Raw genomic sequence first — 14,137 nt, 5'->3', positions numbered from 1 at the left:
GAAAAGCAGGACATAGCATTTAGAAGACTGTAGACAGAAGTTGCAGTAACCAGCTTCCAAAATGGTATTTGTTAAAATACCAATGAATAATCATGTATGTGTGAGAGAGACACAGACAGAGAGAGAGAATGAATATGACTCTCCAGCCTGGTCATTAGGGCACTCTCTTGGAACTTGATTCTCCCTCATCCAAATCCCTGATCCAGTGTTTAATTATTTACATGAAGCAGAACATCTTCAACAGGAGGGACTAGGAGATCCACCCCAGAATCCCCTATAGCCAGCGGTTATAGCACTCAGCTGGGAGGGGAGAGGCCGGGATTCAAACTCTTGCTTCAGAGTAGAGATTCAAATGTCAGATTAAAATGTCTGGAAACAAAGACTTATTCAATCCAAAACAATGTGTTTTTTTAACTTGCTAAAAATTCCAAATGATTTCAGTGAGATAAGGTGGGTGAGGTAATATCTTTTATTGGACCAACTTCTGTTGGTGGGGGAGACAAGCTTCTGAGCTTACACAGGTCACCTGATAAAGAACTGTGTAAGCTCAAAAGCTTGTCTCTCTCACTAGCTACTGCCTCACTCACCTTGTGTCTCTAATATCCTGGGACCAAAATGGCTCCAAACACATACAGCATGCAAAAAAATATCAGTTTCAGTTTGGGTCAAATCAATTTTTTCCCCTAAGATGCCAGAGAACAAAACCAGTTATTTGCCCAGCTCTATTTAAAAGAAATTAGCAAAAGTACAACCATGGACAGCTAGATCACTTCAAGATGCTAAAACTCACTAAGACAACTAAAATATATTTAATACTTTACTACTTTTTATTATTGTTCTTGGTTATAACCTAAGTACTGAAAGTCATAGAACCCTGAATTTTCTCGCTTTTGCAAATCTGTTATCACCTTTGCATTTTACTGTATCTTTCCTAAGAGGTCAGCTACATTCTTACCAGGTACCCTCATTTCCAAATATCCTCGGACTCTGCTGATCAAATCAGGAGGAGGACGTTCTCCAGAAGCCCCTGCTCCTGCTTCGTGAGTGTAAATATCTAAGAGCAGCATCTCATTCAGCATGACCTGGCGCAGCTTTGGAGAAAACTCCGTCACAAGCTCCAGGCAAGCAGCAAAAAGCTGCTTTGCATGAACAAAATCCTGTAATTAAAGCATAGCATGTGTGAAAGCGACACCACTACTTTGGTTGAATTACAATAGTAAGAAAAAAAAAGTGTTGGAATACTGTTTTAACCCATTCTGGATTACTTCAAGCCTTGGCATCTATGTAATGGGAGTTGTGGGTTCTTGCTACCTTTCAGGATTAAGCCCTAATCTTTGAATAATGTGAGTAAATTTCAGATTGAGCCAATATACCACAGTAAATGTTATCAAATCCTGAAAGATGCAGGAGTTCTAGAATCCCAAATTCTTCAAGCAAAATAAAAAGGTTCAGAAATAAAACATACTATAAAAGGAAAAGTCACAAGACAACACACATTCTGGAGTTTTCTAGTTATAAAATGGTTATAGTTCCATCTTATGTATAGTTCATTAACCAGGAACTGAGAGGCAAAGAAACAGGTTTTCACATGCTGAATATTCATTCAAAAGTGTTAGGTAGTTGCAGGAAGTCTTTTCCAAATTCAGATAAGTTAGTGTATTAATCATTAATGTGTCCTAAGCAAAAACTCCACCTTAATGAATTTAGCCCTACAACTCTTCAGCAAGTTCAGTATATACCCATTTTATTGGTGAGGAACTAAGGCACAGAGATGTGAAGTGATAAGCACAGACTATAGGACAAGGGTGGGCAAACTTTTTGGCCTGAGGCCACATCTGGGTATGGAAATTGCATGGCAGGCCATGAATGCTCACGAAATTAACAATTCAGAGATATTCAAATACATTTTATTAAATAAAGATCATTTTTAGTGGAAATAAACATAAAACCTTCCTATTATAAATATATCATCCTAACAATGTATTATGATAATTAAACCAAACTTACCCCCTTTCCATGCCCTCTTTGATTAACGTGAACAATGCAGCTGGCACTCCCTGGCCAACTACTCTTTATTTTATCCGCAAGAATGGAAAATTAACACTACTAAAACAGCAGAGTAACCTAAGCCAACAAGTAGCAGGCATGTGAGGCGCATTTGGGTTGTGCCGCCGCAGTAACATGCGTGCCCTCATGAACACATGGGAGCACCGGGCAGGCAGAGTGGAGCAAGCCGACCCCACCAGGCAGGTGGAGCGGGGCAAGCCGCCAACCCCACTCCCAGGGGCCGGATTAAAACATCTGAGGGGCTGGACACAGCCCATGGGCTGTAGTTTGCCCACCCTGCTATAGGAAGTTTGTTGCAGAGTTGTAAATAGATTAAATGTCAAAAAACCCAACCTTTATTAACACAGTATCAGGGTTGCCCAGAGATAGCTACATCCTTCCAGAATACTGAATTTAGAAAAATTCAAGCTTCTGAAAACCTGGAAATATCAGATCCTGGTGTGCATGTGTGGGCAGGGATCCCCAGATCACATGTGGGGGTAGAGAGAAGGGTCAGACCTCTGAGATAAACAATCCCCATTCCCACCTACTCTCCAACTTCAACCACCCTCCCACTCCCTTTGCTTCCTTTGTAGGTTTAAGAAAATAGTTTCAGCACCTTCTGAATATTCTGTTGTAGTCAGATTACATTTCCCCAAGCCCTCCCACTCCCCACCCTCTGACAGAGGCAGTTTGGAAAAAAGTGCGCACTATTTTTAGTTCAGATTTCTGCCCTGGTTTGGAGCTGTACTCAGAGCCTCATGTGGTGCTCAGACTTGATGACTGTAGCATACCCTCAGAGCAACCCAGACACTGTGATGTATAAGTAGTTTTCTAAATAGATAGCTTCTCTCTGCACGCTTGCTCAGTGTAAAGCCTTTGGCATGTGAACTTCAGCGTGCATTACTGGAGAAGCAAACTTTTTCAAACATTTTAATCTGATTTCCCCCAAAGGGTTGACAGGTAACATGAACTCTGTCAGGGTAACCTTTGGGCATTCGATGATCTGAGTCCTGCTCTAATTTCTATCTGTGAGCAAAAAACATTGCCAAGATGTGTCGACTTTAAAGAAAAGCTGTTTTTTCTCTAGGGGCTGTATCTTGGGAACAAACTCGTTGGTCAAGAGGCCTCAGATCTGGATCAGCAACAATAGCCAGTGCCCCCAGGAGGCACACCACATTTTAAGGCAATATGTTTACTCATATGGATTTTAGAGCACTTAGAACAGCCAAGTTTTAAACACAAAGCTCGTCTTAACAGCCCTGCTATAAACCTAGATCTCGACTCATGTTCTGTACTTCAAACCCAACTCTATGCTTTCACTTGTATGTTACAAAAGAATATACCTCATTTAGTTCATGTTCTTATTACAGCAAGAATACATCTGCTTTTATCAGTATGTACTAGGTTATTCCTACTGCACAGCAGTTTTTCATAAGTAACTAAAGAACGGCAGAACACAGTCAAGTCTTATTGAAAAACAGGATATTTTTTATGGGAGAATGATCTGTATTATTAAACACCAAAACCATGAACTATTTTTATAAATATTTATATATAGTTTGCTCACCTTAATTGCACTGCAGTGTAACCCCTTTGCCATCAGGATGTAGACCAAATCTCTAGTCAAGTTGTCTTTAATTCCAAGGATAACACTGCCATAAACATTTGGTACTTCCCACTAAGAGACAAATATATAAAATATTTGAACAGGAACAGATTTTTTGAACTGTTTTTACAGTGGTTTAACATTAGTGACCAGATTTAGTGAAATACTCAAAGAGCAGTCTCTCACATGTCGTTTCCAACTCTTCAACATATACATTTAAAATTCTTATTAACTGGATGTGAATATTACAGTTAAAAAAACCTCTTCAAATTAAGTTTACACAGGGTTCATATGCAAATAAAAACACACTAGTTGCTCCACATGACAAGATACATAAATCCCTCTGTATCCTATTTTGTTGATGCTTTGAATATTTAAATAGTCAAAAAGAAAAAAGAGTCTTTACTCAAAATGCAAGACAGCTTTTTTGCCAATTAATAGTACGTTACAGTAATTTAAGTCAAAAAAGAGCAGAATGGTAACATTTTTTAGGTATGGATTTCAAAATAAAAAGAGAGACTTAAGAGAACCAGAGACTGTATTACAGACAGTTACATATTTAAAAATAATTTCTATCTAATTCAAGGAAGCAACATAAGCATACCAGAGAAAAAACTGTGCAATAATACTTTACACTTCTATAACTTTTAACAGAAAATATAGAATTCTTAGCTGTATCATCATCTCCATTATATAGACGGGGAAAGAAACAGAAGAAGTTAGCAAGTTATTTCAGGTGTGTCAGAAGGTCAGAATAGAAGAAAAAAAGAACAGAATCTAGGAGTCTAAATAGTCAATCCCTTCTCCAATTACTACATCACATTCCCACAATGAAAGTTTACTGTATGCAACTACAGTAGAACCTCAGAGTTACAACCACCTCAGGAATGGATGATGTTCGTAACTCTGAACAAAATGTAATGGTTATTCTTTCAAAAGTCTACAGCTGAATATTGACTTTATACAGCTTTGAAACTTTACGACAGAAAAAAAATGCTGTTTTTTTTGAAGTAGTTTATGTTTAACACAGTACAGTACTTGCTTTCCCCTCTCCCTACCTCCCCAGTCTCTGCTGCTGCCTGACTGTGTACTTCCGGTTCCACATGGAGACGTGTGGTTGACTGGTCAGTTTGTAACTCAGGTGCTCGTAACTTTGAGGTTCTACTGCACATACTCAGCTACACGAGAAATAATTTACCTTGCTAGAAATTGTCCAGAATTGGCGTTCTGAGGTCATGCCATGCAACTCAATTAAAATCTGGCGAATCCTCCAGGGATCCACTGATAATATAAGCTGATGTTCCAGCTGGCCAATATTGACACTTGCTGATGCTAGAACAGAAGATTGCTAGGTTTGTAGAAATTTTTTTTTTTTTAATTTATAAGAAACCCATCACAGTACTTTGGTGAATAAGCAAAATTTAAAAAAAAACAACAACCAACCAACCAAAAACCTAATACACTAGAGGATCACACACTTAGTTGCTTGTGTAGACCAAGTACACTGCCACACCAGGAGCTTCTTGCACTCCTCCATTCTCCCCAACAAGCTCCCTGAATGTCAACCTTCCACCTCCTTGTATTTCTGGCATTTCCTGCAACCCAACCTACCCATGCCAAGGACTCTGTGTTCTACAGTCACCCTTCCCTCCATAACATGGGCTGTTAGCACTTCCCAGCATACTTCCAACCCTACTGCCCCCCCACTTTCTGTCTGAGAGATAAGCCATTATGTGTGTCAGCATTTTTAAATGGTATTGGAAATATGGGTAGAGCCTAGAATGGGTATTGTCATGCTGGAAAATGTTAATGGCTGCCCTCAACTAGTTCTTGATCGACAGACAGCTACAGAGGTGGCCGTTAACTGCTGGCTCTGCAAACAAGATGCCAGGGGCACTGTGTCCTCCTTTTTCCCCTTCTCTGCTTTCTAATTTGCACACACCCCCACCTCCAAAAAATGAATACAGTGCTGCCCAGAAGATTCCCCAAAACTTTGGAATTGAATGCAGCATTCAAAAGTTAGTGTGTAACTAAGAAATGCCATCAAGTTGAGTGCAAGACCTTGCTTTGCTCAGCCAAAAATCCACTTATCAATAGCAACATAATTCACATCTACTGAACTAACTATAAGTAAGGATACTATTTTGTCACAGAGGTCACGGAATCCACAACTTCCAAAGACCTCAGTGACTTTAGCCCGTGGTTTGGAGCTGCACTGTCTTGCCTCCTCCCATGGGAAGCCAGGAGCTGCGAGGTACCTGCAATGGTAGGACTCCCACAGCCTCCAGCCACTGTGGTTAGCAGGGTATCCTGCAGCTCTGAGCCGGAGGTGGAGGGGGACCGCAGAGCTCCCAGCTGGCCCCGTGCTGTCCAGCGGCTTGCCTTTTGTCATGGATACTTTTAGTAAAAACATCAGAGACAGGTCAACAGGTGATAAAGTGGAAGCCCGTGACCTGTCCCTGACTTTTTTACTAAAAATATCCATGACAAAATCTTAGCCTTAAGTATAAGCATACCCTTTAAAAATTAACTGTGAAGAAGAGTAGGTCCTGCTGCAGAAAAAGAAACTAGTTCAGCAAGATAAGTCAGAGTTCCATATACAGAAGTCAGATTTAGCTCAAAACAGTTTTCACAAATCTGTGGTCCTCCTGGGCTCTAAAATCTACAATTAACAATTCTAGAGCAGAATATTGGGAATTAAGAAAATGATAGATAATAAGCCAGAAAATATCATATTGCCTCTATATAAATCCATCCTGGTATGATCACATATTGAATATTGTGTGCAGAGGTGGTCATTGCATCTCAAAAAAGATATACTGGAATTGGAAAGTGCAACAAAAATGATTAGGGGTATGGAACAGCTGACATATCAGGAGAGATTAAGAAGACTGGGACATTTCAACTTGGAAAAGAGATGACTCAGGGAGGTATGATAGAGGTTTATAAAATCATGACTGGTGTGGAGAAAAAATAAATAAGGAAGTGTTATTTACTCCTCATAACACAAGAACTAGGGATCACCACATGAAATTAATAGGCAGGTTTAAAACAAGCAAAAAGAAGTATTTTTTCCATACACCACAAAGTCAAGCTATGGAACTCCTTGCCAGAGGATGTTGTGAGGGCTAAGACGATAACAGGATTCAAAAAAAACTAGATAAGTTCATGGAGACTAGGTCCATCAATGGCTATTAGCCAAGATAGATAGTGATGGTGTCCCTAGCCTCTGTTTGCCAAAAGCTGGGAATGGGCAAGAGGGGATGGCTCACTTGATGACTACCTGTGCTGTTCATTCCCTCTGGGGCACCTGTAATTGGCCTGTATCAGAAGACAGGATACTGGGCTAGATGGACCCTTGGTCTGATCCAGTACGGCCATTCTTATGTTAGAGAAGAAATTGCCTGTGCCATTACTATGTAGTACTTCACTGGGCATTTGGATGGTTAATCTGTTCTCAGGAGAAGAGTGACTACAGCAATCTTGACTGCCATATATAAAAAAGTGACACCGAAAAGGTTAGCTTTACAGGACTGATCTGCAGTTGGAAGGGGTTGTGCTCTTTCTTGGCTTATAGCCGAGGTCAGCCAAGGAAGAACAACGCAAGGACCAAACTAGACAATGCAGCCATCTGGAAGAAGATAACCTAACAGGCTCCAAAATAGCAAGACCAGGTAAAACAAAGTCCACCATAAAGCTTCACGAGCCAGAGGAGCAAAGGGTAGGTTGGATTCCCCAGGATCACTACTGGCATTTACCACTGGTGATATTTAATGGCTGGTCAGGAAAGAAAGTGCTTGCTTTCCAACTTTCTGAACATTCCTATGTTCTTAAAATTGCAAGGGTCATGCACTTTCCCTGACCAGCCAACATGGGTGTTGATGAAGCATCCCCAGTGATCCACCAAGACTTGCATAACCACAGAAAAATTGTTTTCTGTTGTGTTAATCTGCTGTAAGGTGGTCTGGTGCCAAAATAGGGATACACGTGCTATTACTCCAGCGCAGTTTGGGAACCTTGCTGCTGCAAATCCATCCACGATGCCCTTCAAGTTGCTGAGAGTCACAGTTCTGCATAGCAGGAGATGATTAAATGGCCCTCCACCCTTGCATGATAACAGCCCCTGTAGAGGATTTTCCAGCTCCCATATGATTTCCCACTGACCAGTAGCAATCCAGCAATGGAAGTTTCCACAGTGCAATTGCCACTCACTTCTCCACTGTCACTGCAGCTCTCATTTTAGTGGCCCTGCATTGGAGGGCTGGGGCAAGCTCAGCACACAGATACAGAAATGTGGCCTTGCAAACCCAAAAGTCCTGGAGCCACTGCTTGTCATCCCAAATCTGCATTATGATGAAATCCAACCAGTCATGCTCATTTCTCAAGCCCAGAAGTAGTGCTTCACCATCTAGAGCTGCTCTATAAACTTTACCAATAACCTTGCATTGGTTCTCATTATGTTCCACAACAGTCTGTCCTTCACACACATCATCATCTTCTTACAGCTCTGCCAGTACAGAGGATTGTACATCCTGTGCTTGCAACACTTAATACAATAGAGCAGAGTTGTGCAGGCTCCATGCTTCTATCAGAGATGGCAGACAGTGAGAATGCATGTAAGGATTTGTGAAAAGTATGGGATACAGATGACATTATAGGATGGAGACAGTTGCATCCTGGGAATTTGATCCCTTGCTCACAGTCACCCCTGTGCGACTCATTTCTGCCCTCATATGCACTGCCAAAAAACTTTCCCAAAAACAGCCCATTGGATGATGGTGGGTTTCTCACTAGGACACTTATCCACAGTGTACTGGACTGCGCATCAACACAAGCACTGCCGGTAAGTGCAGCAGCACTTATGCAAAAAGCCAAGTATGCACACGCACAAAATGATATACTAACTGTGGCGGCTTTATGCTGACATAACTTGCATTGACCAAAAATTTTGTAGCATAGACATGTACTCAGACTTATCTTCCCTTGGTAGTTAAGAAGAGACACCCAATAACTAAAATATAGAACACAATGCTGCAAGAGCTGAAATAATCTTGTATTTGAATCTGAGACTTAATTAGGCAAAAACGAGATTAAACTGATATGTTAAGAGAAAGCTCTCCAACTATCCACTCATGTTTAAAGTTACTTAACTATAATGTAAAAATAGAACACTAATTTAAAATTTACCTAGTTTTTCACTCAAGGATGGTAAAAAGGTTTAAAAACAAAATCTAAAAAAAAAAAAAGAGTTTAAATGACATAGGCTTTGTCAGCACCAGAACAAGTTTGCTGGTATAGCTATACCAGTAAACCCTCCTAACCCAGATGTAGTACATATTGACAAAAGAGCACTTTTGCCAGTATAGCTTATACCAATTCCCCAAATGAGATAAGCTATACCAGCAAAAGGACTTCTTTACTGGTGTAACTGCATCTACAGTAGGTGAAAAAAAAAAACACCCTAAACTAACAGTTATCCCAGTAAAAGTGTAGACCCATACAGTCATTGACTATAGACAGGAATAACAGTGTCTGAAGATTTTCTTTTTAAACATACATCGGAATATTACTGTCACTTCGGCCATGAAAAGAAATACTTAAAAACATTTAGGAAACTTGCTGGAAACAGACCTGGAATATCATAAAATGAAGTCACAGGTTTAGTGCACAGATTGACTCGAGGTGATCTTTTCCTCATTTGATCAATGAGCAGCTTCCGTTCATCATCTTTCAGTAAGGTTATGAACAGCTCATGAGAGGAAATCATGAAAACAAGCTGAAGATCCTCCAAACTCAAACACATATTCCTGCATAAGTTAAAAGTTATTAATCAGCATGAAGGTTACTTTGAAGTAAAACAATTTTTACTACTTACATATGACATTTCAAACAACTGTCTGTGATTATTAATAAACAGTATAATTTCCGTCTGCAGATAAAAGATTTCAGTCATTCCCTTTTGTGGAAAGCATACTGATTCAATTATTTATTTAAAAGCTTTTTTTTTTTTTTGTCAGAGCAATATCCAGCTACAGCACAAATATTAATAAATCTATCTCCACAACCTCCTGTAAGGAAGGTATTTTACTGATGGGGTAACAGACACAAAATAACAGATTTGTCCAAGGTCAAAGCTTGTAGCCATGGTGAATTACAAGAAAAATAACTGGATTTTTTCCCACTGTTATTTAAATTATAGTAAGTTTTTCTTTTTCAAAAATAAACACGTTTAAAATGAAATCTGAATTTAATACAAAATATCTTAATGCCTAAACTTACTGATCTCTCAAAACAGCTACATAAAAAATAACTATGCTTTTGGTGGAATGCTGATAATCAATGGGACATGGTAATAGCAAGGTACAAAATATATAACAATGACAGTAGGTTGTGCTGGTGACGGAGTGGAACTATATGTGAAAGAAAACAGTCAAATACAGTAAAAATCTTGAATGACAAAAACAGTAACAGTTCTCTGGATAGAAATCCCATGCTTGAATAATAAGAGTACAGCAGTAGGAATATATTACTGGCCTCCTCACCAAAATGGTGGCGAGGATTATGAAATCCCAAAAAGATCAGGAGCTATGCAAATAGAAAATAAAATAATGGGGCATTTCAACTATCCCCATATGGACTGGGTACATGGCACTTCAAGATGGGATGCGGAGATAATTTCGAGACACCATTAATGACTACTTCTTGGAGCAGCAAGTCCCAGAACCCACAAGGGGAAAGGCAATTCTTGATTTAGTCTTAAGTGGCATATAGGATGTGGTCCAAGAGGTGAATAAAGCTAAAACTTCTCACTAACAGCAACCGTAATGTAATTAAATTTAACATCCTTGTGGGGGTGCCAGGAGGGGGGATACCAAATAAGCCCACCACAATAGCATTTAACTTCAAAAACGGGAACACTACAAAAATGAGGAAGCTAGTTAAAAAAGAAGTTAAAACAGTCACAAGAGCAAAATACCTGGAAGTGGCATAGAAGCTTTTTAAAGACACCGTAACAGAGGTTCAAGTTAAATGTACACTCTACACAAAAACAATCCTCTCCCCCGAAAAAAAAAAACAAAACAGCAAGAGAAAATAGAAAAAAGCGCCACCGTGGCTGAACACCACAGCAAAACAATAAATGAGGAAGTTAGACGCAAAAAGGCACCTTTTAAAAACTGGAAATCAAATCCTGTATTTCAAATGTTTGCTCCTGTGGTAACACCCACAAGGTATTTAGCCTGCACATCTTAATGGGACTATTCAAGTTAAATGGCTCATCAAGGAACACAACTCACAATGGACCATGGGAGAGGCTTATCTACACTTCATGGACTTTCATGTGATGGCCTCTGCTATGACTAAGCAAAATCATGCATGGACATGTGACTTACCCATGGAACTCCAATCATCTTGTTACCTGTAATTTTCCCACAGTGAGAACAATCGGCTTTCCTTCACTTAGCAGAGGCTATAAAAAGCCCTGGAAACATCTCCATTTTGCCTCTTTTCTGCTCAAACCTCTGGACTACAAACTTACACTAATGGGAGCACTCTAACCAAGGGACTGAGGACCTTCCAATGATTTGGAAGCAACCAGAGACTTGACTTAAGCCAGCAGTTTATTCCATCACTGCTACAAGCCTGATCCAAGAACTTTGCAATTACTTTATGTATTTGATTCTTAACCAATTTTAACTCTCACCTTTCTTTCTTTTTATAAACAAACATTTAGATATTAGATACTAAAGGATTGGCAACAGCGTGATTATTGGGTAAGACCTGAGTTGTATATTGACCTGGCTGTGTGGCTAGAACTTTGAGATCAGAAGAACCCTTTTGTCTGATGAAATTGGTTTTAAATAACCCCTCATCATTAAGTCTAGTGTCTGGGTGTTGAATCCAGGACTGGAATACCTAAGGAGGTTGAATTTCTGACTTCTTGTTAGCCAGTGTGGTGAGACAGAAGTTTCCTTTTGTTGCTGGTTTGGTCTCTCTCATAACCACCAGTTTTGGGATGTGTCTGCCCTCTTTCCCCAGCAGCTTGTTCTGAATTTGGTATTCTCAGTTGGGAGGCAACGTGACACAGGGGTCAACCAGTGAATTTGATAGGCTGCAGGTTTAAAGCAAACAAAAGGAAGTACTTCTTCATACAACACAGGTAACCTGTGGAACTCTGTCAGAGAATGCGGTGGAGGCCAAAAGTATAACTGGGTTCAAAAAAGAATTAGAGGACGTCATGGAGAATAGGTCCATCAATGGCTATTAGCCAAGATGGTCAGGGATACAACCCCATGTTCTGTGTCCCTAAGCCTCTGACTGCAAGATGATGGGACCGGATGACAAGCTATGGATTAGTTGAAAATTACCCTGTTCTGTCCATTGCCTCTGACGCATCTGGCATTGGCCACTGTCAGAAGACAGGATGCTGGGCTAGATGGACCATTGGTCTGACACAGTATGGTCATTCTTTTGTTGTCATTAAAGAGCCTTTATCAAAAACTTTGAGCTAAAGGCTGCTTTTTATAAAAAAGAAAAACTGAACACCTAACTTCAGATGTTGAGCGTTATAAATATGGCACCGCAGGTCATATACTCTATTAAGGGACTTATGTTTAATAAAAATAAATTTTATGTATGTTTAATTAAATTCCAGTTACCATCCTAATGTGACTTAAAACAAATCATGAGCAAAAAGTTAATTAGTAAATAAGTAATACATTATTCACCATTTTCTAAACACAGTAAACATGCATAATTCATTACTACTAATCTGAAAATATTAAGCTACATGTTTGCTTCAATAAATGTACAGTTATAGCATATGCTACTAGGTAGCAAACCAAATCCAGCGTAAAGGCTGTTTAGTTTTAAATCAACATGTTTTAATGGTTGTATCAACTAAGAAAAGCTGCATTCTCATTGGAAGATTACCGCAGTACTAATGGAAAAAAGTTAATTAAAATCAGTTATTTAAATTGAGGCTTTACTTGGTGATTCAAGTCATGATTTCAATTGATTTAAATTGCTTTCGTTTAAATCAATCCACCCTTCTTGTGGCAGAACCAGGAATGGAATCCAGTAATTCCTAATCAGGTGCATTTTTTGTAAGGCCTTGTCTATATTACAAATGTTTTGCCAGTAGAACTATTCTGGTAGAGCCCCCAAGGAACGTCTACACAGGGATTAAAAAAAAACTGCGGCCGACTCGGGCTCAAGGGGCTCGAGCTCCGGAGTTGAAAAACTGCTGTGTAGATTTTGGGCTTGGGCTGAAGCCTGAATGTCCATACAGCAATTTTTAGCTCCACAGCCCAAGACCTGTGAGTCTGAGTCAACTGAACCAGGGCCAGCTGCGGTCATGCCACAGGTCTTTTATCTCTGTGTAGACATACCCTTAATGTAGATTCAGCTTATGTGACAAAAGGAGTTTTTCCTGTTGGGTTAGTAATGCCACTAATGTTGACAGAAGCACTCTTATATTGACATAGCTGCATCTATACTGAGTTTTTTTTTTTTCCAGTATAGCTATGTTGGCTAGGGGCTTATTTTGTACCAACATTAAATGCAAAACCTGTGTGTGCAAGGAGGTCAATCTCCTTTCTGAGCTAAGTGAAGGCCAAGATTATAACAGGGTTCAAAGAAGAACTAGATAGATAAATTCATGGAGGGTAGGTCCATCAATGGCTATTGGTCAGGATGGGCAGGGATTGTGTCCTTAGCCTCTGTTTGCCAGAAGCTGGGAATGGGTGACAGGATGGATCATTTGATGATTACCTGTTGTGTTCATTCCCTCTGAAGCACCTGGCATTGACCACTGTTGGAAAACAGGACACTGGGCTAGATGAACCTTTGGTCTGACCCAATATGGCCATTCTTATGTAAGAATTGATTGTGATGTATGGAGTGCTGCATGACTATTTCTGATTAATTATAAACAGGATTTTGAAAATTTAACCCATGGGGTGAGCCAGTAGTTGAGCACTTTCACAATGATCCAAGAGACAGTTCCTACTGTAGCAACGGAACAAGGGTGTGCTGTGGATGGGCATCACGCTCAGGATCGGGGGAGGAAGCATCACGCATTTCTCTAAAGTGACTAACCCCTATTTGTTATTCAGAAACATTCATCTATGAGTTCCAGATGAACTCACATCCAAGTATCCTTTGCCAGAAAGCATGGGACACAGGGTCTTGAGAGCAGAAGTGGGAAAACAGTGATGGGTGGATAAGACAACTTTGAGAGGTTTATATGGAATCCGTGGGTTAATAAAAAAAAAAAGTTGCCCTTTGTCTAATTTTTTACCTGCAAGATCATGAAACATACCAAGATAGTATCTATACATTGCACAGTGAAAGCAGTCTAATGTCAGGTACTTACTTGAGAAAAGCTGCCATTTTTCTTTTCAAAGATTCTGAAGCATGTTCTAAGTTTATTGACCTTGAACAAACCTAGAAAATTTAAGAGTTAAATTATTAAGCATCACT

At 39.7% G+C, this 14,137-nt stretch overlaps 1 protein-coding gene across 3 annotated transcripts in view; it reads right to left on the bottom strand.

Annotated features, from left to right (window-relative positions):
* INTS8 (integrator complex subunit 8) overlaps positions 1-14,137 on the bottom strand; it is a 73,696-nt gene that overhangs the window by 29,757 nt on the left and 29,802 nt on the right. For all 3 annotated transcript variants that reach the window (XM_032763915.2, XM_032763916.2, XM_032763917.2), the window contains exons 10-14: positions 14,031-14,101; positions 9,287-9,462; positions 4,854-4,987; positions 3,617-3,727; positions 956-1,157 (exon numbers count right to left, since the gene is read on the bottom strand). In XM_032763915.2, the coding sequence (XP_032619806.1) occupies positions 956-1,157; positions 3,617-3,727; positions 4,854-4,987; positions 9,287-9,462; positions 14,031-14,101 (694 nt within the window). The remainder of the gene's footprint in view (positions 1-955; positions 1,158-3,616; positions 3,728-4,853; positions 4,988-9,286; positions 9,463-14,030; positions 14,102-14,137) is intronic.

Source organism: Chelonoidis abingdonii, chromosome 2 (genome assembly GCF_003597395.2).
Source record: "Chelonoidis abingdonii isolate Lonesome George chromosome 2, CheloAbing_2.0, whole genome shotgun sequence".
NCBI classification, from domain to species: domain Eukaryota; kingdom Metazoa; phylum Chordata; order Testudines; family Testudinidae; genus Chelonoidis; species Chelonoidis abingdonii.
Note: the sequence above shows the minus strand (reverse complement) of the source record. Positions and strands in the feature narration are given on the sequence as shown.